This window comes from Manacus candei, unplaced genomic scaffold (genome assembly GCF_025592945.1).
Source record: "Manacus candei isolate 608988 ecotype Guabito, Panama unplaced genomic scaffold, ASM2559294v1 h1tg000124l, whole genome shotgun sequence".
NCBI lineage: Eukaryota > Metazoa > Chordata > Aves > Passeriformes > Pipridae > Manacus > Manacus candei.
In genome coordinates, this window is record NW_026138172.1 from 1,083,045 (window position 1) to 1,110,988 (window position 27,944).

The window sequence follows — 27,944 nt, forward strand, 5'->3', positions numbered from 1 at the left end:
TTGTGCTAGTAAGTTTTATTGTTTGCTGTGTCGATACAATTAGTTAGTCAGGATTCTACAGGATAAAGACAGTCTACAGAGAAAATGAGGCTTGCACTGTGAAGTTCCTTCATGATAAAACTTCAGATTAAACAACTGGGCTTCTGGGAAGGACTCATTCTGTACACTTCCGAGAGTAGCATTCGCACTGGGAGGCGGAAGGGATGTAGTGCTGCACCACCGTCCCGTTGGCACATCGGAACGGGATCGTGACTGTGGTGGTTTGAGTGGCCTTACAGCAGCTGCACAGGTCTTCCCATTTCTCTGTCTCAAGAGAGTACCTGGTGTTGCTTCTGCACTTGCCCTAAATGGAAAAAGAGAGATAGGAAGGCTGAAGAGCACCAGACCTCATTCCACTCAGAATCCCAGTTCTTCCCTTCAAAACATCTGCGGACGGCTTTGCCTGAGTTCTGTAAGCATGAACTCAGAAACAGGGGCCTGATTCCAGAGTGTGGGATGCTGCTCAAAGAGTGATGTCTGATGAGCATAAGCACAGGAGAGGTGAAGAAACTGGTCACACACCAAAAAAAAACCCGTAACTTCAGTTATCACAGGGCTGCTGTGCTGGCTGCTGAGCACATATGGTTATCGTTCAGCTGTATGAGATCATACATTCAGAAAATGCTTTGGCCCAAATGGTGCAAACCACACATCCATTGTTGTCCTGCTGGCTGCTATTTTTTCTTGTTCTACTTGTCTGGCCACTTTAACAACTCAGAACAAGCTGTCAATATCTATAGCTATAACCTTTCATGCTTTAAAAAGAAATGGCCCCGTATCACACTCTGTCAGAGTCCACTTCTTTCTGTGGCTCTGTGGTCCTATTTCTGACTCTAATGAAATAAAACAATACATATAAAATCTGTACTTTTGCAGGTGAAACTTCAATACATATCAGTTTATGGCTAAGGACCACTGACTTTGTGGACAGGACAAGAGGTCAAGAATTATTAGTTATGTCATAACTTGGGCTGTATACAAGAGTTGATTAAAAGCCCTGTATGAGGGTTGGTTATCTTGGACTGAGCAGCTTTCCCGCTGCAACCCAGTCTGGGAAGAGAATGTCACCTTTGGTTCCCAGTCTCAGAGAGATGGGAACACCCAGAAGGGAAGCCATGCTCCTGTTTCAAAAGGAAGTTGCCCTATAAGGTATAAGCAGTGACGGGCTGGAAATTAACCTTTTAATCTGACTATGGAAGAAATGCACAAGACATGTAGAACACAACAGCTTAGTGCCAAGGCTAACAGAGAGTTATGTAGCTTACAGAGCACAGAACTCAAAACATGGCACTCTAGTTTAAAGGTCTTTTAAAGTATCATTCATCTAAATACCTATTTATGTTCTCCTAATGAACCTCAGAGCCTCAGTGTTTAACTATAGACTCAGGTTCAAAAATCAGCTTTACCAATGCAAAGATAAAAATTATTTTCTTTTTTTGTAGAAATTCCTCACAGAGCCACTTCAGAGTCATTAATTTCCAGTGGAAGCAAAGGAAAGTGGGATGAACACAGCCTTTGTGTCTAACATATATGCCTTTTCTTCATGCTGGTTTGAATAGGGAAAATTCAGCATCACCAAAAAAATGTTTGCTTTCACAGGAGAGAAAGTGGGGAAGGACAGGTCTTGGGGCAGAGGGTGGTTGCTTTTGTTAGTTACCTCACAATGAGAAATGGGCACTTCCCTTTCAGCCACACATCCGTTGATATTCCCATACTGCAGTCTGGTACTTACTGGCCTACATTCCACTTCCACACCTAAAACAAAGCACAATTAAAAAGTGTTTGACACTGCTGAAAACTGTTTTTTGTAACTCAGTTCCCCTTATTCCTGAAACTGCAGGTAGCAAGATATTATTCCTGGTAAGATCCTTAGTGAGGGGTGTCTCCTTAGAGGAGTTAATGTAGAGTTGTGTGACTGTATCACACTGCAGCCCTAAAATTCCACTGGAGAGCAGGGTTTCCCTCATGTTTCTTTTCAATTGACTGCTTTGTTTTAAAGTCACCTTGGCCATCTAACACCTGCCTTTTGGTTTCTGTGTTACACAACCCTCCTTTTAAAGACAGTTCAGTGGCACACGGGGCAAGCAGGAGTACAGGGAAGGGTGACACACGTGGGAACCCCAACATCCTGATGAGAGAAACAGAGCACCCTGACCTGGCTATCCCTGTGCCTGTCACAGGAGAGACATCCCATTGCCTTGGGATGATGCCCCTTCAGGGACAGTCAGTGGGAGCAGCAGCTCTGCAGGTCACCTTAGAGACTGAGGAGAGCCACTGCCTCCTGGACTGTGTGGGACTCCATGCAATGCTAGGGAGGAACATGACTGACTTGGCATGGGATTTTTAGGAGAGGAACAAAAGGTGGGGGAAGAGAAGGATTAAGTGGTTTGGTGAGGAACAAGCAGGGGGAAAAAAAAAAAAGAAAAGAAAGTCAGTGTTTCTGGCTCCAGGGCTGGAACTACAATTTCTCTTTTAATGATTTCATCACTTCAATTGATAAAAATTGTCCACCTGGAAGGATGATTGTGTCCACCCAACTGTCATGAGATGAAACACAGCTTCATCCCCTTTTTGATCCTGACTTATCAACTTGCTTTTGAGTTACTTTATTACTCTCATTTACTTTTTTTTCCTTCTAGGCTGTGCCTCCTCTGCAAAGGCAAATGCTTGGAACTTAACAAGACAAATACAATTGGGATCAACAGAGAAAAGGTGTAAGAAGCAGAGATGCAACTGTCAAGTGGGAAAATAAGGAATATCCTTTGCAATTATCAAGTCCTCTGCCAGTTCCACAAAAATCCAGTGAGAAAATAAGCCCGTCCACTGACCACTGTCGTGCTCCTACGTGCTTAAAACCTGGACAAAAGCCCTCAGACAACACTAACAAACTCCAGTTATGAAGGTATTACATAGAAAGGGAAACTGGCTTCTGAAACAACCTTTGCCTAAAGACATGTAGGACTCTACTGAGCCAAAGGCATCACCCTGGGCTTGAGAGGAGTTCTTTGCCCAGTTCTTATGGTACTGAGACATTTGGAAGATAGACTCTCTCAAGATCTTGCAAAGCAATGTAATCTGTGTCCATGAGAAGCTAATTATGCTCTTGTCAGACTTTAGGAATAATTAAATTGCTGTGGTTTTACAGTAGCTTTGCCAAGCCTTGGTGTTCCCTGGAGAGTATGTAACAGGCTGCATGTTGCTACTGAGTGCCCTGGTGGCAAGATATAAATCCAGAGGAGGGAAAAAGAGAGTCTGCTGTCTAAAAGTATCTGTTTGATTCAAAGCTATGTGTTAATCACCATCCTTCAATTGGTAACCCATAGTTAGCTGGCTGGAGGCAGTATGCTGGGTTTTCCCTTATGAAAGGCCCTGAATAGGGAAGCACAGGACTGTGCTGTAATACAGGGCTTTTCAGTTTTGACAGACCTCTATCCAGGCAAACAGCAACAGGAATAAGGATTTGAAGGTCCATGCAATATGGGAGTTTTTAGGCACGCAGGATTTCACTTAGATCAGTTTGCTTTTGCTGCTGCAAGGAGGTATCACTTTTAAATAACTGTTTAATGGATATTTGTATTGAGCTGTGCTCATCTGGGACTGGGTTTCTCCTCAGTTACTGATTGGCACTCTCAATTAGTGCAGCCTGCCCACCACCCTTCTCTGAAATCTTAAATCTGTTTTTGTTAATAAATAATTTTGGGTATTCCTTACTTGAAGCCTGGTAGATCAAAGCTCTCTCAACTAAATTACCTCTTTGATCCATTTGATGACAGTCTATCTCAGTAGCTTTCTATTTCTCAAGCCAGAGCTCAGTGATTATATAGACAGGCAGTGGCTGCAAACTCCCTAGGAGTTGACATCCTTCATCAGGGGTATTATTGCAGCAGTTCCTGTGCCAGTGTGGTGATGGGCTGCTATGCTGGCCATCTTTTATTTATTAGCACATGCATAGCAAAAAAAAATAGAAAATTTAAAAAGTAAAAGACATAACAGGACAGGCAGGCAAGATGTTGATATTCTGACCTTATAAGAGAATACCAATCTTTTGTTACTTCTTTTAAAATTTTAAATATCTACAGTATTATTAATTTTTTACTTACAGGGAGAAAACTGAGAGGTTTTCTGTTCACAAAAGCATCAGAGATTCATTTTAGAAATGAGAACCCAACCCTGCAATCCTTCCTTATGTAAGCAAAACCCTTTCCTACACTCACAGCCTGACTGACATTTGGATACACGAAATTAAGAGTTGCAGGACTGACTCCTAAACTGCCAAATTTAAGATGCAGCCAGGCTGTTCCATAGGAATGCACCTTTGTCAAGCATTTCCCCTACCATTTTTTGGTTATTATATCATCAAAAAACCAGTACTGCTACTAGGCTTTGGGGTTTGGTTTTTATTTTTGCTAAATTAATTTTAAGTTGATTGATTATTCATGAAGTGTTTTCCTCACATATTCAGTAGTATCAGGTTATGTGCCTTGTCAGGCTGTCTGTGCAGTGCTGTTCCTGTTATCACCAGAGGAACAATAAAATAAAGCATTCATAATTAACATCTGCATAAAATGTGGAGAGTATCTATTTCTTTCTAAGCACTTGTGAATACTGTCAAAACACGTGTTCTAGATGACAAAACATGACAGCAGGATCCCAATCAGAGGGTGGAATTCTTTGCTGGTTTATTACAACCACACTGCTGAGCTCTGTTTCATTTAACTGCACATTATGCAAAATTCAGCTCCTTACACAGTAGCTTACACTCTCTGCAATTTCCATACAAGACTCCTGGCTCATTTACTTACATGTGTCACAGCAGGTGTTACCAATTTTTGCAATTCTGCCCTAAAACAACAAAAAAACAGAAAATTCAAATTTTGGCACAAGCGATACACGTTTGTTCTGCTGAAAGAACCCAAAGAATGGGTATAACAGGATATTAGGGGGAAAAAAAACCCAACTGTATCTATATTGTATAAAAATATAAATCTACTTTAATAGTCTTTTCTTTATCCTTTTTAATGCTTTGAACTGGTGGCTGTATTTGCTGATAGCTTATTTGAAGTAATTTACTATATTAGCAAGTTCAACACCAGAAAAATCTTGCTTTCACCTTCTAGTAGGAGCCTTCTAAAGTAAAAACATCGGATATAAATAAATTCCTGGAAACCAGAGTGATAAAATCAATAGCATTCAAGTCTTATATCTGTTTAAGAAACGAAGTTAAACAGCCATTCATTATTATTTCAGCAGTATAGATGAAAGTATGTCTATTCCACAATAGCTGATAATGTACAAACAAATCAGTATAAAACATCACATCTGTCAAGCCAAAAACTTTGTTTCTTGTTTCACTACTACCATTAAGAAAATAATTCTCAGAAATATGTGTGTGGTGCAAATTGTTGAAATCCCATAGTGAAAGGAAAAAAGGAGCAATATTTACTCTGCAGGATGATACCATTGTTGTACTAAACCCCTGAGCTTCCTACAGCATTGTAAAAACTCATTTCCCTAACCTCAGAGAAAAAATGTCTTAGCATTTCAGATGCATATTTATTTGGAAAAAAAAAAAGAAAGAGGGGTTGATCTGATTGTTTTCTCAGTTTGTGTAATTATTTACTGAGTTTTCCTCTGGACATCAAACTGAAAATTATATTTTATGTATTTTACATAAATATAAAATTTTATATATATATACAGTTAGAAGAACCATTTTCATATGTTTGATACCTCAAGTAGTCAGCTTCATATTCGTCTATGATGCTTTATAACTCCACCACAGTACTGCCCCACAAAAAAACAACATATATTTTAAACAGAGAAAACTTACATCTTTCTGAACTTCAAAGGAAGTTCAAATTCAGTTTAGCCAAGGGGCTGGGAGGGGGCTGGGGTTTCCCACCCTAACACACATAAGGTACCCATATACAGCACCATAAACATGACAGAGTCCATCAGAAATCCTGGAAACAGGAGCCATTTCACTACTTACTCCTTCAGCCAAGCATCTCCTGGAATCAAATGGAGGACAGCTCGTGATTCTCCTTTCCCAGACAAATTCCCCTTTCTCATTGACTCTGCAGGAGTGACTGTCACAGCCATCCTGAAGGGTTTCATTTGGCTGTAAAGATTTAAGGGTTGTTAGCTTCACACAGAAACAACCAGGACAGGAGGTTTTCATTCATTTACTGATATTTCAATTAACCTACCATGGTGGTGACATTATAAAACACAGAAATCTTTAGTGAACAGAATTGTTTATCAACTATTTACTCATCTCCTATTTACTTCCACAGCCATATTGGTTACAGCTCTGTCAAGACTGCCAAAGCCTGACCTTTTCCAGCTCTCAAAAGGGAAGAAATTTTCCATTAACTTGAATGAGAAACTTCTCTAAGTGAGAAACTTGGGAGTTTAGCCTATGAATTGTCTTTTAAAGAGATTAAAACATTAAACTATTTGCCTTCTGAATGAGTTGGGAGCTTCTTTAAAAAAATACATAAAAACACGCCCCCACCAACACCCAGGATCATTTAGGTTGGAATAAACCCTTAAGAACAAGTCCATCCATTAACCTCACACTGCCAAGCCCACCACTAAACCATGTACCCAAGTGCCACATCTACACATCCCTTAAATCCCTCCAGGGATGGTGACTCCACCATTGCCTTGGGCAGCCTGTTCCAGCGCTTGACAACCCTCTTTCAGTGAAGATGTTTTTCCCCATATCCAATCTAAACCTCCTCTGGCACAGCTTGAGGCTGTTTCCTCTTGTCCTGTCACTTGTTACCTGAGAGCAGAGCCCGACCCCCACCTGGGTGCAACCTCCTGTCAGGGAGTTGTAGAGAGTGAGAAGGTCCCCCCGAGCCTCCTTTTCTCCAGGTTAAACATCCCCAGCTCCCTCAGTTGCTCCTCACAGGACTTGTGCTCCAGACCCTTCACCAGCTTCATGGCTTTTCCCATACTCTCCCCATGTAAAAGTTCTCTCAGGAAAGGAATGAAGGAAAATTTTACATGCTGTGCCTTGTGACAGATGATGGGTTTTAACCAGAAAAATATGCATTCTTGTTTAAGGACCTATCATGCATCAAGGCCAGGCTGGATGGGGCTCTGAGCAGCTTGGTCTAGTGGAAGGTGTCCCTGCCCATGGTAGGGGGTTGGAACAAGATGATCTTTAGGGTTCCTCCGAACCCAAACCATTCTAGGATTCTATGCTGAATTTTTTCTTTTTAAATTCCTGTTTTCAACCTAAATTATCTACGTCACATTTTAAATTAGATTTTAATTTCCTCTAAGTACTTGTATTGCAGTGAAAGTTCCTTGTTTGCAGGTACATCTGAATGTGGCTCTATAATTTTGCACTCTGGTATGAAGCAGCCTATTTTCTCATTTACTAACAGACTAACTTTCTTGGTCAATCATCCTGAGATATAAAAGAAAAAGCACTAGTAATCCCATGCTACCTAATCAAAAAGGAGGAGGAAAAAAGCATTTTCCTTGGGTTCAGCAAAAGCCTGTGATACCTTTACATTTATTCATAAATAAAAGAAAAAGTACTTAAAACTTACTTGAAGATATTGAATCCTTCCATCTTTCAGCCTGATGGTACAGGAAGTTGGCACACATTTTCCACAGCAAGAGCCAGGGATATCCTGCCTTCTGTAATTCTAGAAGGTAAAGGACATTTTTCTGGATTTATTTTGTTTTAACTATGCATCCTACATTTATTTTAAGAAGGATTTTTAGAAAAACTAAAATACAGTGGATGAAGTGATAGCCAGCAAAATGCTTTTTTAAACAGTAGGACTAGACTTGCTTAACCTAATTAGTTGCATACTTTTCCTTTTTAAAAGGTTGGCATTAATCCTTGTACTGATTTATTATACAATGGAGAAAAAAGTTTATTTCCAAGTACAAAGCCTCCTGTGCCCACAAAATCCAACATTTTTTGACTATAACAGTTGCAAGGTCAGGATCACTAAACAACACACAACAGTAGGAGAGGGTAGCTTGGAAAAGTAGTTGGAAGTGCTTAAATCAGGGAGAAAAGGGCAGGATAATCAGTGGGGAGGGAAAGGGGAGGAAAAGGCTAGGGTGGAAAATTTGGACTATGGAAAGAAAAAGGAAATGGCCTGATAAAACAAGAAATTAAAGGGCATCCGAGGGGCTATGATATAATAGGGAAGGGAGGAAGGGAGAGGGAGAAAGGGAAGAAGAAAGGGAAAGATGGGAGAAAGGGGTAAAGAAGAAAGGAAGGAAGGAAGGAAAGAAAGGAATATGGAGCCCCATAAACAGCACAGAAGGAAAAAACAGTGGCAAGGAAAAGAGCATGGGAGAATGACCAACACTGTATGGAGAGGAAGAAAGATAAAGAGTGGATAATGGAAAGGAAAATAAAAAAAAAAACCAAAGCAGAAAAGAACCAAGTTAACACGTGAGGTGTCCCACAGTAATGTCTCCAGCTGCTCCACATAACCAACAGCTGCTTATGATGAGCTGAACATTTTCAAGACAACAAATACTTTCTTCTTGAGTGAAGGCATGCATGTCATCCATATGTTTTTTATAGAAAGAGAATTTGGGAAAGGTGGGGGGGTTACTATTAAATCATTGGGAGAAAACATAGTTCATTGTTATTTAGGTGAACTTGCTCTACTAGCAAAAATGCAAGCACCTAAAGTAGGTCGTAAAATGTCCAAAAAAATGACCCTCCTGAGCAGAATATGTTGCAGTTGGCTGCACTTCAATTACCAGTGCATTTACTTTCACAACTTCAACATCCAGGAGAAAACAGGTGCTCCTGAGAGAATATGTACTCTAGTACATATCTGGTTTTATCCATTATGAAGGAATTGCTGAATTGCTTTTGATCTAGGTATACCATGAAGTCAAAGACTTTGAGACAGCAAGGATCCTAAGTCTGTGTGTGAATCCCACTGGTCTTACAGGGATACATTCTGTGTCTTATTTGATATTTTTTACCCCTCAAGCTCCACAGATTCATTACAATGGCTAGAAAGGGATATCTATACCTAGACCTGCAACTTCCCTTGGGTAGCTGCACATCTCCCAAACACAAATTCATAGCCCTTAATAAGCCCAACTGGAAATGGCCTTTCCTTCAGGGTTTTTTGTCTAGTCTGTGCTTTTGGGTCAGGTGGGGGAAAGGAGCTGTTTGGGAATTGTGTGGGTGGTGAAAGAAGCAGGAGTGGAATGTTTCCCCATTCTTTTTACCATGTATTATATTGATTCCTCTACCTTTAGTTCCTACAGCTGGCTTCTTGCACTGAACAGCAAGAATGAATGTTTGTGTATTTTGTGTGTGGGAACATACATATGCATACGTGTTTCTGGCCACAGATTCATTCTAGTGTATCTGTTTTTTTTCATGGATCTGCCAGGTTATATTTTGTGGAAGTGAGAAAGATGCTCAGCACTGAGCTTGGCCATTTATTTACCCTTCAGAAGCTTGTGTCTATAATCATACCTTACAGGAGGGGTGAGATATTAGAGTCCAGAACCACAAAAAGCATTCCAGATTCTCTCTTTTCCCACAGGCCACATCCACATCAGCAAATAAAAGGGGTCAAGGCCAGCTTTCTGGCCCTGCAGACAAGCAGAACACATATGTATGACTGATCTGCATTGTCCACACAACATAGGCTGGCCTTGGGCTGTCCTGTGCCCAGGCACTATTTGGAAGTTTTCTAGTCTCAACAGGCCATCTGGGACACTGCAGACAATTCTTCAAGATAAAGGGTGTCAGGACATAATCTGAGCCTGCAGTTTTGCTCTATTTTGTTTATTAGTAGAGACGAATCTCTACAGAAACTTGACTTACTACATTTCCAGTCTTTTCAAGGGATTGAAAATTGAACTCAACCAAAACGCTGCCCCTTTATTTTCCAGGGACCTTATCCATGTATGCCTCTCCTGGACATCAGTCAGGAATCCCATATGATCATGTTAGAGATGTGGATTTTTGGTGCTTGCACAGGCCCCAGGGTTTGGTTGGGCCCATTGGAGTTCATCCATTACCCAGGAAAAGGCAGAAGAGGAAGGGGCATTTAAGCCTTTTTCTGTGAAACCTAGTTGCTGGTTTGTGCTCTTTGGACATGGGGAGATTAAACCATCCTCTACAACTTGCTCAGGTCTCCTTCTACTTGAGGTATTGGTGTCAAAAGAGAAAACTATTTGATTTAGCAAAGCTGGTCAGGCCCTCCACTCACACAGTTGGTCAGTGAAGTAAAAATGGGAGATATTTTCCTTTGGCTTTTCCAGTCAAACTCATTCCTTGCAGGTGATGGCAGCAAAGCAGCAGCAAAGACTTCAAAAATTCAAGTGGAACTGATGGAGACAGTCACCTCAAATCACCTAAGGCATGGCTGGGAAGTGGACAGAAATACTAGTGAGCCCAGCTATTGGACAATTCGAAATAGTCATGGAAAAGCCCTGAAGGATGGAGATCTGCCTGAGCTGCCAATCCCTGGAGAGACTGTAGGAAAGGGGACACAGCAGGTCCTGTTGCAAATGATTTGCCAAACATTATACTGCCTTAAAGGTAAGTAATCCAAAATACACAATAAATGTGCCCATGGAGCTGACAACCATGTAAAGTTATCTCTCCTGTGCTGTGGATTTATATCAGATTTGGTCTTATATCATCTAAATCATGGGAAGAAGGACACAGAGCCATGACTTCTCAGAGAAACCTGAAGAAAGGCAAAAGGTCCCAGAGTTATACCAAACAGAAATTGGTGTATACAGTGAAAACAGGACCTTCTCATCAGACAGTTCTTAATAAGAACATCCAGACTGCTCTCACTTACCGCTGGGCATGGTGGGCAGCTCACTTTTGTACATCTCAGAGTGTATTTCCGAGGCATTGGCTGGAAGTAGCAGTCACACGTTGTGCACTGATCCACCATCAGGCGCCTCCCAGCCTGAAACATCAGAACCAGCTTGTCAGTGAGTGACTGTCTCTTCAGCAAAACTCAAATAAACAAGCCATTTTATCTAGGATAAATCTCTTTCATTAAATCTTGCATTGTAACTCTTTGCTAGACAAACGAGAAAACCAATGCCCTCAGTTTCCAGAGACCCAAACCTTTGCATCTCTAATTCCAGAACAAGCAGCACAGCACAAGGCTATTTTTCAATAAAGCCCTTTAGAAGTTCTTAATCTGAGAAATGGCACCAGCATTTCTTACTCCGTTGCTTACAAAGCTAGCAAGCAAGAAAGGAATCCTTGAAAGCCATGAGGAAGATCTTATCATGAGCTGTCCTGACTGTGTGGTTGCCAACAGTTCATTTTTCGACTGTAATGAATTGGTTTGCCAACAAGTTTTTATTCTTGAGCCACCACAACCCACAGATGAGTGGCAGAAATTGCTTGTTATTGTTCTTGTACTAATACTGCTTGGAATCTCTAAAGGCTTAAAAGCTTAAAATTGAGAAAGGACAAAATAAAACAAAATCAGAAACAGAATTACTGATTGAAGAACCCTACTTGTCCATAGTTACAACCAAAGCAGTGGCAGAGCTGGCCCACAGTGCAATTTCCCTGAGCTCTTCCCCAACACCTTCTTTGCTGGATCCCATCACCTTCTCAAAGCAAGTAAACTGACATTTCAAATGTAGAGCAAAAATGCCAAACCATTAAATGGGAAACAAAAGGATGTGGGGTTAGTAATTGGATTCCCATCACTGAAATGATTTCTAAATACAAAGTCTTTCTTCTGCCCAAGTGCAGAGCCTTTCATTTCAACCCCAAAATAACAAACCACTAACACTGAGGGGACAAAGTGGGAGAAGTCTGTTCAAGGTTTTCACAAAGAACTTCTAAAAGCTAATAAATAAGGTAAACAGACATTTCATATTGCTAGATTATGAAAGCTTTGAGTTGTGCTTCAAAAATCAATGGAATGCCACTGCTGACTTCCTTTGGAACAGGAACTTCCCATGCTACATGCTGTGCATATCCTTAGATTCCTTTTTTAATTATTACACACTAGTAAATGTTCATGGAACAAATGGAGCAAAAATAAGAAGCTGGATAAAGTAATTGTGTAAAGGTAATGCACTTGTGGGTAGTTTAGAGCCAATACTCTGACTTATACCCTCAAGGACAAATGTTCTGATTAATGGATTTTAGCTACCTTCTTATTCTGTGCCCCAGGACAACAGAGATCCTCAGGCCTCAGCCATTTTCTATAAAGCACCAGCAACAGTCATGGCTTTTTTCTTGTTTTGTGGAGGTCTAGAAAAGAGATCCTCCACATACAACATGATGGAAGAGGCAATACCAGTGGGGGGAGATCTCACCTTGAGCCCTCAGCATGGGACTCAGCTTTCCTGGTTTAACTTTTTGCAGTGAATATCATTAAGCTGGAGCATTAAGAAACCTCGGTGGATACAGGCATGAGGATACACTCCTATTTCACTATGGGAGAGGGATGGTGGGCTGGTTTTGGCTGGGGTAGAGTTAATTTTCTTCCCAGTGGCTACTGTGGGGCTGTGTTTTGGATTTGTAATGAACAAATTCATTGTGATAATATAGATGATATATATTTTACACACACACACACACACACACATATATGTATATGGTGATAATATAGAGCTGGTTTTGCTGTTGGTGAGCCATTGCTTGCACAGAGCCAAGGTCTCTTCTGCTTTTCCTGCTGCCATGCTGGTGAGGAGACTGGAGGTGCCTGGAAGGCTGGGAGGAGACAGAGCCAGGACAGGTGATCCCACATGACAAAAGGGATATTCCAGACCACATGGTATTATGTATATAAAGTGAAGGGAAGATGGAGGAAGGTGTGGACGTTTGGAGTGATGGCGTTTGTCTTCCCAAGTCACTGTTACACGTGATGGAGCCCTGCTTTCCTGGGGATGGCTGAACACCTGCCTGCCCATGGGAAGCAGTGAATCAATTCCTTGTTTTGATATGCTTTGCTTGCATGGCTTTTTCTTTCCTCGTTAAACTGTCTTTATCTTAACCCATGAGTTTTCCAACTTTTACCCTTCCTGTTCTCTTCCCGACCCCGCTGGAGGGGGAGTGAGTGAGCTCGGTCGGTGGCTGGGGTTAAACCACAACAGATGGATAGCAAATACCATATGAAACTCCAAATTTTTTGTTTCATCTCAGCATTGGAAAGCATTCAGGCACCGGAGTGATGGTCCTAGGACAGAACACGTGGCATTCAACCCAGTGACACGAGCGTTGCTCTCCATGCTCGCAGCTCCACACGCACGTGTACATGTACACATGTTGTGGAGTCAGTAACTGGACTCCTTGCAAATCTGGGAGATGCCCTCATCATGCTGACCTGCTTCAAACTGTGGCTGGATTTGTTCAGTTTAGTACCATAAACATACTTAATTCAGGCCTTCTAGAAGAACGCCTCAGCAGCTCCAGGCTTTAACACCACAAAGAAAAGGTTTATAAAGCCCCAACTGATATTATAATTGATATCCTTGTTGAATCTTCTCATAGTTCTGACATTCCAATGAATACAAAATAGATAGATAAAGTTGAGTTTATATCAAAAATCACTGTTACAGGCAGGAACACAGGGATTACTAGAGACATGTTGAAATTAAATCCTCACACACGAGCGCCTCAAACTTTAGGGGACAGGTCTTACCTTGAAACAAACTTTGCTTAGCATGGCAGAACTGAATGAAATAATGGATTGATACATCTTTTCTCCTTTATATAACATACATATCATGTGTTTTCTTGGCTAATGTGAAATGAAATGTCAATATCTGCTAACCCCTCACAACCAAAATAACCTGCATAAAGCCCAAATCTACTCAGGTCTGGGTCAAAAAATGCCACTCAGTAAAAGCCTGGGAACATAGATGAGTGATACAAATACACCTGCTTGGAATTCTGCAGTTGAAACCCAAAGCATTGTTAAGAACAGCAGAGTGAATGCAGTGCAGCAAATTACTGGAACATAATATTGGTAACCAGACATAAGACAAAATGTAAAGGGATTAAGGACACAGTCAGTTACCAGCACGGCAGTAAAAGACTCAAAATTTGGAACTATTCAGTGCATGAGTTAAAGCAGCAAAGTTTTCCCTTGATATAAAATGAAACTTGAAACCTGTTCTTAAAGGACCCAGAATAAAGGTTTTGAAATCCAGGAAGTAAAAACTTCTGTGGACAGCACATCTTTCCTGACCAGGACTCTGGAACCAGTCACTGGAGCAGAGAATAGTACAAGGCAAAGTTGTAGTAACGCCAGCTACTTGAAAGCTTTCAGACATACAGCCAATTAACTTATAATATCTCATTAAATTAAGCTTAATTGAAAAGTTCATTCATTTTATACAAGTTCTAATATAATAAGAATTAATCAAAACGTAGTTTTGTTCAGCTGAAACACTTCATAAATTTAATTATAAATTTGGATAATTTTATTGAATAGGAATTTTTTTTTTCAATACTGTAGAAGCAGAAATGTTTAGAAGTCTCAAAAATACAGGTATCTCTCATTTCGCCTTCAAAGTGGCATTTTGCTTCAAAATTTGCTTATACTTTATTTTAAAGTATTTTTAAATATTCCAAAACACTTGAGAAGAGGAAAAAAAAAAAGACTTTACTTGACAGATCAGGTAGAGGTTTTGTTGGAAGAGAAAAAAATTAGTTGGTCATGAAAGAACAGCATGCAAGTGGAGAGACAACTGTTTGCAACACAGAATTTATATATATATATATATGTTTATCCTATATAACAGAAGGTGGCAGGAGCTGGGCATTACTATCCTGCTTGACATTCCCTACAAGTACGGTCTCTATAGAAAGCCACAACTAGTTCTAAAAACACACTATAGAGGATACAAGGAGAAGGATCAAAGAAAAGAAGATTTTTTCAGATTTTTAACACTTTTAAGCAAGTGTTCTGACAAGAAAGGCAGAGTTATTCCTTGGATTTAGTTCTCCAGGGAAGTAATCCCTACATAGAATGATGGATGCTTGATGACATGACTTTAGCTCTAAAATACTGATAAACTATGAAAAAAAAATCCAAGCCAAGGGAAATAGATGGAGAAATGTTCCCCTGCCATATCTCCTCTAAAATAGAAAGAGATTTGAGTAAATTCACCTTTAAATAAATGAAAAAGGAAGACATATGTTGACAAAGCAGGAATACAGAGGCTAAAAGTTAGGTTAAATGACTAAAAGAGAACCTGTTTCCCTAGGGGATGATGAGAATATTTAGAGCTCCTTGACACCAGAGGTGCTGCCAGAATATGGATTTAGGGAAACAATGGACAATTGACAGTGCTCGCCAAAGATAAATTCGGCATAAATGAGATCAGATGCTTAACTCCCACCATTCCCACTGCCATGGGCTGGGTTAAACATGTCTTAATCTATCCATTAAATACACAGTTGAGGAAAAATTTCCTCAGAGGGCATATCAGCAGGGATCTTGAAAGGGAAAAGAGGTCAAACAGTGAGGAAGCTCAGCTTTCCTGTTCCTGCTAATAGCCAAGGAGGGATACCTCTCCTTCCACACAGGTGGAGCAAGTCTCCATCCTTTTTTAATCTGCCTTATCCTCTAAACAGAATATGGGAAGTTTTTGCTTCCCTGAAGTGGGCAAGGATCATTTCTGAGATTAACCCTCACAGATAGTTTCCTGTGTGTTTGGTAGTCTGCAAACCATTACTTAATGCAGATTATCACAGTTTCTAAGCACTTTTCTCAAGCATCCTTTCAAGATAAGGAAACATTACTGTCCCTATTTTGCAGAAATACTCACTGTCATATAGGAAGACCATGACAGGGTCATGAGCTGGACACAGACATGCTGAGCCCCTTGCCACTGCTTTTACTCCAAGGTCTCCCTTGCAGAGATTGTGTATGAAAAAAGCTGCCCTTTATTCTCTCTGTGTATATTCTGGGAAGTGTGTTTCCTTCAAAAGCTCATTCATATATCCAAATCTCTTACCATCACAAGTAAAAGGAATTGTGTCTTACCCCAATTACAGTGCCATTCAAAGGACAACCATTCAAGGGGACTGAAAAAGAAGACAATATTCCATTTAGCATTACCGTTATAATGACAGTACTAAGATTTAATCAATCACAGGTATGACTTATTATAGTTCCAACTTGAAGAAATGTACACCAAGTTTCACTGTAAAGAGTCATATCTGAGCCCTCTTACATTATACCTTGAAAGGCAGCAATATTTGTCAGTTATCCTTAATTCCACATCAAAATATCCCTTGCTGAGCTATTTTTTAACAAGTACATGGTACAATGTAAACTTTCCCCTCCAGTTCAAGCCTCACATTCTCAGAAGATGCAGGTTTTCTGCAAGTTAGAGTGTGTATATCCTCTCCTCTTCCACTGCTACCTCCTCACTCTGTGGTTGCACACATAGTTGTCAACTAAACATGACTGTGAGTCCTCCCAGATTGAGGCCACTTAGCCACATCTTTAGATTTGGACTTTGGAGCCAAGTCTATGCTAGGAATCACAGAATCATAGGCACATTGGAAGGGATGAAAGATCATCTTTTTCCAACCCTCCTGTCATGGGCAGGGATACCACTATCCCAGGTTGCTCAGAGCACCATCCAGCCTGGCTTGGAACACTTCCAGGGATGGGGCAGCCACAGCTTCTCTGGGCAACCTGTGCCAGGGCCTCACCACCTTCACAGGGAAGAATTTCTTCCTAATACTACCTAAACCTGCTCTCACTGTTTGAAGCCATTGCCCCTTGTCCTGTCACTACATGGTAAATAGTCTCTCTCCATCTTCCTTGTGGGCTCCAGAGCTGGAGGCAGCACTGCAGGGGGTTCTCCCCAGAGGGGGCAGAGGGGCAGAATCCCCCCTACCCTGCTGCCCACACTGCTTTGGGTGCAGCCCAGGGCTGGCTGACTGCCAGCACACGTGGCCAGCTCATGCACAGCCACAGTCTCAGAGACAGGCAGAGGACACCAAGGCTGCCTGCAAACTCCCTTTTCCTGGCAGGCACTGGAAAGAGCTTTGAACCTTCACAGGCCCAAAGCATCTCAAGATTTCTCAAATGCCTAGCAATGCAGAAACAAAGCCCAGTATGTGTCTCTGAAGCAATGCAAAAGAGCTTCAACAACACATGGTTCAAAAGGAGACAGTGAACAGCAGCTGGGAAGAAGCTGGAAGGAATGCTGAGTTGGAAGGGACCCACAAGGGTCATTGAGTCCAACTCCTGGTCCTGCACAGGACCATCCGTTTGTCATACACAAAACCTTACCACATCTGCAGGAAGGACAGCAGTCAATTATTTGGTTGCACTGCAGCTCAGTTCCCTCTGGGCAGGCAGGCACATCCATCTGAGCACAAGAAACATTCTTTTCCTGCACAAAAACCTCATTGTTCACCTGGACACAGGAGTTGATAACGCAGCGGTTGAAGGGGGATCGCCACTCTGAGCCGACCTGATGGGAAATTATAAAAGAATTAAATATAGGCAGCAGTGTTTGTGCCACTGGAGAGAGAGAAAACCACCACGGCCAGCATGCTGGTTTGCCAAAAGCACATTTACTGCATCAGGAACAGCCTGTTCTCCACAAATCCTTACCATGACAATCACTTTATAGAGCTACTTTGTTTGTAGAGAATAGGAATTACAGGAATAATTCCTAAAGGTGGAAAATAAAAGGACAGGTCAAATAACATAGGTAAAAAGCACTCCTAAGTAGATTTAAATCTGCATTTGTTGCCTGGTAGCTGGATGCACTGCATTGTTGTGTGGCTGAGCTGGCTCTCTTTCTGCTGGAGCCTGCTGCAAATGAGCTCTGCCAAGCCCAAAGAAGGCTTTGGCAATAGGCTCTAGACCTGAAAACACTTGTAAATGTAGAAGAGACCAGATCCAGGATCTGTTGATAGTTTTGTTGATTATAATCACCCATGGGGTCAGACAAAGCAGGAACTTCAAGTGCTATTTATGGGAAGGGACATCACCACAGATCAGACAGAAGATGCTGCCACAGTTCAGTGCTGGGAGGAGCTGGTCACTGCTTTGCAGCTTTATGCCTCCACTGGTACCATCCCAAACACACTTCAAGAACAGTGAAAGTGAAAATCAGACCCTCAACTGCAGTAAATTCAAACATCTTTGCTCTCAGGTTACACTTTCCTCTCGTGTGTTAAATATTTAGTTCTCAGTTAATGACAAAAGATTTCAAAGAGGACACAGCAAGAAAGAGACTGCAGAGTATAACACAGTGGGACATTAAATAGGGCTTCTGAAGACTTGTTTTATGAAAGTTATTGATCCACATTAAGAAATGCCCTTGTTAAAATCAGGGAAGAGGTAGGCTGCAAAATGATATGGTAACATGTCTGGGGTTTTTTAAGACAGCAGCAGATTCCTCTGTCAAAGAAGGAATTGAAAAGTTAATACTAAATATGTGAAAGTGAGATGTAGATAAGGACACAGACACGTTATAAAGAACAGCACTTGGAGGAAAACAATATGGAATGGCCTATTATTTTAAATATATTTAATTTACTGTTCTTGCCTTTGTTGAATCCAAAGCTCTACACAGGATTAAGCAATTTAAGGCTACTGAGGCTGGCAAAAGCTTACCAAGGGTGGCTGGGTTAGGGATAGAGTGCTGAATAGACTGAAGGAATTAAAATTGTAGGGAAGAAAAAAACTAATGTCCAAATAGCTTTGCAGAGTGGTAGAGTATTTGCAGTGCATTTTAAATGGGTGTTGCATGCACTCACTTCCTGGTGGGTCTTTGAATCCTCAGGGAAGAGGCACATTGCTGAAAATAAACTGTTATTTTGAGGAGAAAACAAGTGTGGCCTGGACCACTGTGGTCTGATCTGACATGCAGCAATCATCTTCAGCAGAGAATAATTCACCTTTCTATCCTCATTGATTTCCTGATATTTCAGTGTGTACCAAATAGGATATCCTATTTAAATAGGACTGTGAAAATCAAGCATTCCACTGCCCCATCCACCTGCTGTCCACAGAGCAGTACAAATTAATTGGGATAATTTAAGCAAATAGCTGACAGCATTATGTCCCACTAACATTCCTTCAAGCTACCATTTCTGAAATCAGTAATTCTACACAAAACATATTACCCAGAAAAGGGTGGGGAAGGTTTACTTGTTAGAATCAAGTGGGTAAGTCACATGCCACATGAACCACCGTTCCCCAGCGCTGCTTGATGTGTAGAAGAAATAGCTGATGTCTTCTTCCCCTCCTTCTGTGGAATATGAAACAATTCCAGGGTGTTTCTGCTGGAAGAGGAGGTGTCCACACCACTGGCACCTCACCTGATACAAAGGAGGATCTGCATCCCCGCGAGGCCGAAACCGCGGCTCCTCACAGGCAACCTTCTGGCACCTCCCACAGCACTCCCCTTCTGGGACAACGTACTTGTATCCCTGGAGGAGAAAAGAAGAGGACTGACTGATCCAGGAACAGAAGACAAATGAGAAGATTGATCCTAAAAGGGTTCAGTGTTTAATGTCAGCACCAGTTTCTGAAAAGGGGAGCTTGAAAAACAACTGTAAGGCCACACGTTGCTATTACAAGTGGTTGACCCAGCCCAGCATCCTGTTAAACCTTTAACATTACCTGTCAGAAGAGATAAATTAAAATGCACACAACGTTAGAAGCAGAAATTCTTATCTCATTAGTTCCTGCCTCATCTGTATTTTGAAGACACATTCACTGCAGCTACATGGACTAACTCGAGATGCTGTCCTTGCTCAGGTCATGCCAATCAACAGGTGGGCCTTGTGTAGTTTCTTTTAGCAAGCTGTAAAGAGCAAGTCTTTCCAATAATACAGTCTGACAGAGGAGTGCAGAAGAAAAAATAAGTCCACCTCTAAGGTTGCCAGAATTTCCCTGCTATTAGGTAAATTTTGAGAGAAAACTACATGTGAATATATATCCAGTTTAAACAAGCCCACTAGGTTAAGTCACTGTTTTTACATACAACACATATATAGTTATGAGATTTATTTTTTATTTTAAAAATATTTTAAATTATAAATATAAATATATTTATATAAATACATATTTTATAAAAGAAAATTAAAAGGAAAAATTGTTCTTGTGGTATCTTGGAGATTAATCAGCACTCAGAACTCCCCACTCCTGAGAATTCAAGGGTAGAATTCAGTCTGAGCACATTCAAATATCTGACTGCCCTGTGCTTAAGCAGAGAGAAAAGGTTGGTCAGATGTAGTCCAGGGATCAGTTTTGATTGATCATTTCATCTTTTCATACAATCACAGAATCATTTAAGTTGAAAAAGACCTTTAAGATCATCAAATTGAACCATTAACCCAGCACTGCCAAGTCCAAAACAATATAAGCCCATACATTAACTGCAAAAGGTATTTTAAAACAATTCTAGAAATTAAGATAACATAAAATGAAACTACTATGCAACACTAGAGATAATGTAACTTATTGAAGTCTAACACTTAATTATGGAAAATTAAATAAGCAGCATGAAAATTATAATTGAACAGCAGAACCTCTGATACATTCATAGAGCAGAGAACTAAAAAAATCTTGTGAATTCAGGGAAATTATAAATAGGTCAACTTAAAAAAAAAAAAAAAAGAAAAAATAGCACAGAAAGAACAGGAATCCCAATTCTCACTTTTAATACATATTCATCTCCTGAAACAAGTAACCAAATACTTAAACATTGGAGTATATAAGTGAAAGAAAGCAATGAGCTTTAATCTAATTAGAAATAATATATTCTACATTTAATAGCCAAGTAGCCTCCAAGGGGCAAAACATAACACTGATTTCAATACAGAGTTGAAAGAAAGATGTTCTGCCATAGAAAATACTGTTCATGCGAAAAATGCCAATGAAAATAAGCATAATTTTATTTTGGTCAAACCCTTTGAACTGAATTACTGAAGTATTCCCAACTGCTCCCTCCCTTCATGAAATATCCCTGATTTGCAACATGAAGCACATTAGCAAACCTTGGTGATCAGTAAACTTTGATATGGAAGTGTATTTCATATAATATTATAAAATGTGATGCCAGAGTTTGACCAAGCTTGGGGGGTAAAGTTGTGTTTTGTGTTTTATGCTACTTTTGGCTGCTAAATACAGGTCTGAAGCCTTGGAAGAATCACATGCAACTTTTTATTTGCGTGGCAAACTCAGAGAAGTAAAAATCCATGACATGTTTGTGTCTAGAATAAAGCAAAATCCAGTTGCAGGACCCAAATTTCACTAAGTTGGTTTGAATAGAGACATCTTAAGTGCAAAGAGGTGCTACACAGCAGACTCCAGGGGTGATTTGCACCTCTAAGGCACTGACAAGATCATAGAATCATAGAATAGCCTGTGTTGGAAGGGACCTTAAAGATCATCTTGTTCCAACCCCCTGCCATGGGCAGGGACACCTTCCACTATCCCAGGTTGCTCAGAGCCCCATCCAGCCTGGTCTTGGACACTCCCAGGGATGGGGCAGCCACAGCTTCTCTGGGCAACCTGTGCCAGGGTCTCACCACCCTCATAGGGAAGAATTTCTTCCTAATATCCAATCTAAACCTACTCTCTGTCACCTTGAAGCCTTTCCCCCCTTGTCCTGTCACTCCAGGCCCTTGGAAATAGTCTCTCTCCATCTTCCTTGTGGGCTCTCTTTAGGTACTGAAAGACTACAATTAGGTCACCCCAGAGCCTTCTCTTTTCCAGGCTGAACAATCCCAACTCTCTCAGCCTTTCCTCACAGCAGAGCTGCTCCATCCCTCTGATCATCTTAGTGGTCTCCTCTGGACTTGCTCCAGCAGGTCCATGTCCTTCATGTACTAATGTAGGGTTTGGACAGTTCAACCTGCCTGAGTGGCCCTTTTGGTGCTTGGTGTGTTCAAAACCTGAGGACTCTGATTCCTAAGGGGAAGAAACACAGATCACAGCTCCCAGTCTCAGCACCTGCTGAACTTGTAACACACCCCCTGAACCACCTGCAACAGCCTATGAGCTCCTTAAAAAGCAGAGCAGCTCTCTGTACTTGAGGAATAAGGTGGACAGTGACTCCTCACACTCACAGATCCTCCACAGCTTTAGAAAATCCCACCTTTTGCACCTCACACGGTGGAAATTTGGGCCCACAGGAACAACAAAAGCTTTATTTTACAGGACTAAACCAATTTTCCTGCCCCAGGAGGGAAGGGGTGAGGCACCACAAGGCAGTCCTTGTGTTTGAACTCCCTCCTTTATTCTAGTGTTGCTCAGGACACGTAGTTCATCTCTTCCAGAGTGCTAAGGCTTTGGCCAGAAAAATTTGTCCTGCCTGTTGGCCAACAAAGCAGGAAAGAACAGAAATTATTCCTCAACATAGTGTTTTGAAGAAGGCTCCACTGTTTGCCTTTTACATATTGAGATGATGATACCTAGAGAGTGTTGGGAGGAACCAAAGACAATGAAAATGGCACCAGTAAACTGAGAAAAAAACCATTGAGATGGATAGAAGTCAACTTGAAATGCTGAAAGCAAAATCTTCAGTGGTGATGAGCCAGGACAATTCTGGAGACTTCCCTGGAGCTGCACTCATTTACCACAGGTGAGGACTTACAAACAGAGTTAAGTCTCTAGAACATTAAAGTACCATTTCCTAATTCCCATAACAAAATATGCTTTAAAATGCAAGCAGGATGTTTGAAATTACATCCTGAGACTTCCACAGATTTTAAATGAGATTCTGCACATCTAATATTCAAACAGTCTTCCCTTTACATTATTTTCTTTGGCCTCCCCTTAATATACGCTATTAAGCCATTTACTACCATGCTTTATATGCTACTTCAAAGCAGAATATTCCTTTAAAATACGGGAGATTAAAGTCCTAGCTTTTGCAGTCAATATATATTATAACCATCATTCACTATGCTTTTGCATGTAAGGCACAAATATTCTTTATTTTAAGTTAATTGATCAAGATGCTTGGAAATCTAACCTAATTAATTTACAAACATTTGGCCAGATGGTTTTGTCTTAAACACTTACCCCAGAAACCTATGCTCTATTGTTCTCATAATCATCTAATACTTTAAATTATCCAATAAATTCGTTCATTTAAATGAAACATCCACCTTTTTTCCATAGCATTTATTTACCTTACTCCAAAATTACAGATATGATTTGATTCGAGTTTTGCCATGCTAAGGACAACAGTACCATCTTTCATTCATAAACATGAAGAAGCTAGTACATATTATGGGATTTTGGGGTTCTTTTTCCTCTTTTTGTGTAGCTAGACAAAAAAACTCCAAACTGTTTTCACAAAAGTCAGAGGACACAGTCATACAAGATACTGCACAACTTTAACACCTGACAATGAAATTAATGACCATGAGCAGCAGAGAACCTAAATGTCACCTTACTAATAATCTATGATTAAAGTATGTATTTAATGCAAGTACAACTTTCAATGCCATTTAATCTGCACTGAAAAATAAGCTTTAAAGTCTATTCAAACTGCATTACAGCACTACTGCTATCCTTGATACGTATATCCATGAATCAGGAATAAGCAAAGGAAAAAAAAATCTGAGCTATCCAGGTACTCCAACAGCCACAGTTTTGGTTGTACAACTTTGATACCATTAAAGGAGCAAAAGAAATGACAGATTCCCAAAAAGAACTGGCAGCATTTCCACCTAGTCTTTTTATTTGTTCTTAAACAGGTTGGGGGGTTTTTTTTGATACTGCAATGTCAAGGAACTGCAGCTCTGCAATATTTTATTGAATAACAAATCATTGATAAAGTTATGGCTATGAGCTGAAACACAGCCAGATATTTCAGATCTAGTATTTCATAGTAATTGCCATACTAGAAACAACAAACTGAAGGGATTCTCTTGCAACAGCTGAAAACTCTCACATCTACCCTCATGTTTTCACTGCATTTGGCAACCTCAGAACTTTCTCACCCGACTCCGCACTTGCATTTAGTTTGGTTTGTTAGTTTTTCTTCAATGGACTGGGTTTTTGCTCTGGCCCTAGAGAATGATGCAGCGTTTAAGACATAGCAGAGGAAAATATTACTCAAAAAAAGTTTATATCTTGTTCGTAGCTTCTCAAGTACACACACATATGTGCTGTCCAGCCTTGTTCTGATACAGAGACTATAAGTTAAATTATATTGAAATATAGTTGCATTAAGGCATTTGAAATTCTTTGAAAACCAGGGCACAATTATCTTAATAGAGTTCAGAAATGAGAATTGCTGTACAGATATTGGTTTGCTTAACTGAAAAATTCATAGTCAAATTTCAGTGCATGATTTACTGGTTTAAAACACATAAATAAATTTAAAAGATAATTTAAAACTACTTAGACAATTCGAGGTTTCTGCCAGAACATTGAGTCTAGAGGTGCTGCACATAAATGCTCTATGCCCAAGGTCAATCTTTGCCTCCCAGACACATTATTAAAGATGTTACAACACACATTTGGAAATGTTGCTTGGTCAACTGTTTGAATTTTGTGGGGGCTGATGCAATATGTAGCCTTATACAAACCTTTTAAAACTCAGATTTGAAGAGCATTAACCAGCTCATCTTTGCTTCTGCACTGGGCAGTAAGACAAATTAGTTGCTTCTGTATTTCAGTTCATGGTTCAAGGAAGGACAAACTCATGGGGAAAATCCTGGGTCAAAAAAGACCTCAGAGAATACTCTGAACCCCAAACAGTTGCTCCACATGGCCCCTGCACAGCCTCCTCAACCTGCAGATTGTGAGCACGTGAGACCACAGATATGGAGGAGCTGCTTCAAGTCATACAATCACGGAATATTCTGACTTGGAAGGGACCCACAAGGATCACCAAGTCCAACTCCTGGCTCTGCATAGGACAGCTCCAAAAATCCCACCATGTGCCTGAGAGTGTTGTCCTTGAACTTCTTAGACAGGTTTGGTGCCATGACTACTTCCCTGGGGAGTCTTTTCCAGTGCTCAACCACCCTCTGGGTGAAAACCTTTTCTTAGTACTCAACTTAAGTCATATTCCTCCACCAACTTTTTGTACCAATTATCTGTCTGTTCCTGCTTGACTAGCTATGTCAACATAACAGAGCAGCTCATACTTCCTTTGCAGGCTTCCAAAACATGGAATTTTATGGCATGTAGCAGATGTCTGAGCGTAATAAAGGCCACAGCATGTGGTGTTATTACTGCAACAATGGGCTGAGCTGAGCAACAGACAGATCTGAAATGTGAACTTCAGAAAGTGAACTTGAGCTAGAACAGACATTTGTAATTGAACTTCAGGCATCATGAACACTTATTGTGCAAGTGGTGTAAATGACAGACACTTCAGGATGCAGTTTTTCTTTTATCAAAATACAAAATAAACTTGTCACTGATTTTCTTGGCAGCAGGATACGATCCTAAAACAATAACACTAAAATCAAGTCAGTAATGCTCAGGCCCTCTTAGACTCCGTTCCCAAGATAATTTCGTTGCTACAACACTTATTTTCTATTTTTCTCCGGTTTCTCTGTAAACAAGCAGGTTTTAAAGCAATCATTTCAGATCCCCATCAGGGCTCTGCTGGCTAAAGCACTGTTTAGATGTTTACTCACCCGAGAGCAGAACGTGTTACACACTTTGTCATGACATTCCATCATCTGAAGTCCCGTAACATCATCCCTCATACCAGTGCAAGAGCATTCCCTGCAACCATCTTCCCAGGTCGTTCCAACAGAGTAGATTATGTTGTTGTGCACACACACCTATTAAATGCAACAATTAATACATGAAAGAGCACACTGCTGCTGTAAGGGCACACTGCTGCCTCCAAAAGGCTGCATTCTAAGGTGTGAAACCCATTAAAAATTTTATGGAATACTTTGAAGCCCCTAGAAATGCTACAGGTCTTAAAACTGTGGCCATTCTGTTAATGGAAAGGAAAAATAAAATCTAAAGCTTTCCAAAGAATAAACTGGAGAATTTTATCTGCAGTTGGTGGAACTGCCTGGGGTCTGACTCAGTTTCCCTGTAAGTATAATGTGACACAATATTTAGAGATACCAAACAGTGAGTCCTGTAGAAGGAGCCTTGCATGCAAAACTTCTTCCAGCTAAATCATCTGACCTGGAAAGATCCTACCTGGGGCTAAAAGCACTCATTCTCTTGTATCCTTAGGCCATCACGGCTACCCCAAAAAGCAGTGCCACTCCTTCTATTGAACCTTCTATTAGTACATTTTACAGCACAGTGTCAAAGAGAAGAGCACCACTTATTTTTACAGATATAGCAAGTAAGTACCACAGACATAAAATGAATTATGCAAGGTCATGAACTACTTAGAAACAGGAAAAAAAAAAGCTATAACTCCTGAGATGCAAGAAAATGTAACCCTATGTTAAAGTTTAATGAGAAGGCTCGCTTGCCCTGCAATTTCTCCTCTAAGCAAGCTTACCTTAAAGGTAGACATAGTATAAAAGCTTAATAAAAGGTATGCAAAATAAGAAAAATATACCCTAGTGAAGCTTTAACAGAGTGAAGTATTAATTTGGCAAAATCTTAAAAGTGGCAATATAGTTCTTATAAGATACAACACCTCCAGCAGTAACAAAGGTAAACAACAGGCACAAGGAGTTTAGGTCTAAGGTATACCAAATATTTCCATAAATTTAGTATGGGATTGGAAGAATATATATTAACTGTAGTGATGCAAAGACATGTAGCTCTGTTATCCCAAACCAAATTGGAAATCTAAAAATTACCGTTGAAATTCCTGTTTGAATGACCTTTAAGTTTCAAATGGTTTGGTACATATATATATATATATATCAAATATATATGTATTTTATATATATATATATAAGTATTTTATATATACATGTAAGTATTTTATATATACATGTAAGTATTTTATATATACATGTAAGTATTTTATATATACATGTAAGTATTTTATATATACATGTAAGTATTTTATATATATATGTTTATACTTTTTGGGGTTTTTTTAAAATTTGGTTGTTCCAAAGCCACAAAAAATGGATTGGTTCTGTCAGAATAAATGACTGTAATAGAAGAAGCATCAGTATATCTTCCAGCCACATGTAAATTAAAAGTGCCCTGGCACCATTTTCCAGCAGTCTCATCAGTTTGTTAATACCTGCTTACTTCGGTGCTGCCACTCCATGTATAAATGACACTGTCACCTGTGGAGAAGACGTTTCTCTTCCCTTACCCTGTCTGGAACGCAGGTGGTGGATACACAGCCACAGTCATTGGTGAGAGACGTGGAGAGATACCCCAGAGGGCAGCTCACTGTCGAGTTCCTGCAGTTGCAGGTGCACTCATATTTATCACAGCACTCGGTCTTCGTAGCAGTCAGCTCCCGATGCGGGGGGCAGGAAGGTCTTGGAATTGAGCTGCATGCTTCCCTGTTGCAGGCTACCAGGAAAAGGTGGGTACCATGTCAAACTCATGGAATCCCAGAGCACTGCTAGAGAACAAGACAGTTCTCTGGCAGCAAGGCACTTATTGCTACTGCAAGCTGTTGTAAATCTACTTAAAGACTAAGTAGTAACACAGATATAAAAGGCTCAGGTCAAAGATTGTGCTGCAGGTTCAGGAAAAGTTCCTGCCCTGCCAAAATATTCTTGTCTCATATACAAACAAGATGTATAAAATAAGCATAAAGGTCAGAGCACACATGTCCAAGAACAAAGTGTTTCTCTAGTCCTTAATTCAAAAGTGTACTCAGAAACTGCCAACACCCTTCTTTCAAGTATGTGAAATCATTACATGTCAGTTGGCTTCAAAATTAAACCTTTCAGAAGGGAGAAAAATAATGTCTAAAGGAAGTTGTCAGTGTTGCTCAAATGCAATGCTCCAGTCTCTCTCCCTGCTAAGGAAAAATATCTT

At 40.4% G+C, this 27,944-nt stretch overlaps 1 protein-coding gene across 1 annotated transcript in view; it reads right to left on the reverse strand.

Annotated features, from left to right (window-relative positions):
- The window catches only part of VWF (von Willebrand factor), a 132,589-nt gene continuing 104,645 nt past the window's right edge, over positions 1-27,944 (reverse strand). The window contains exons 42-52 of the mRNA XM_051770709.1: positions 27,265-27,470; positions 25,646-25,795; positions 19,352-19,462; positions 17,307-17,490; positions 16,044-16,084; positions 10,869-10,982; positions 7,608-7,706; positions 6,032-6,160; positions 4,842-4,881; positions 1,697-1,794; positions 1-343 (exon numbers count right to left, since the gene is read on the reverse strand). Of these exons, the coding sequence (XP_051626669.1) occupies positions 155-343; positions 1,697-1,794; positions 4,842-4,881; positions 6,032-6,160; positions 7,608-7,706; positions 10,869-10,982; positions 16,044-16,084; positions 17,307-17,490; positions 19,352-19,462; positions 25,646-25,795; positions 27,265-27,470 (1,361 nt within the window). The 3' untranslated portion in view covers positions 1-154. The remainder of the gene's footprint in view (positions 344-1,696; positions 1,795-4,841; positions 4,882-6,031; positions 6,161-7,607; positions 7,707-10,868; positions 10,983-16,043; positions 16,085-17,306; positions 17,491-19,351; positions 19,463-25,645; positions 25,796-27,264; positions 27,471-27,944) is intronic.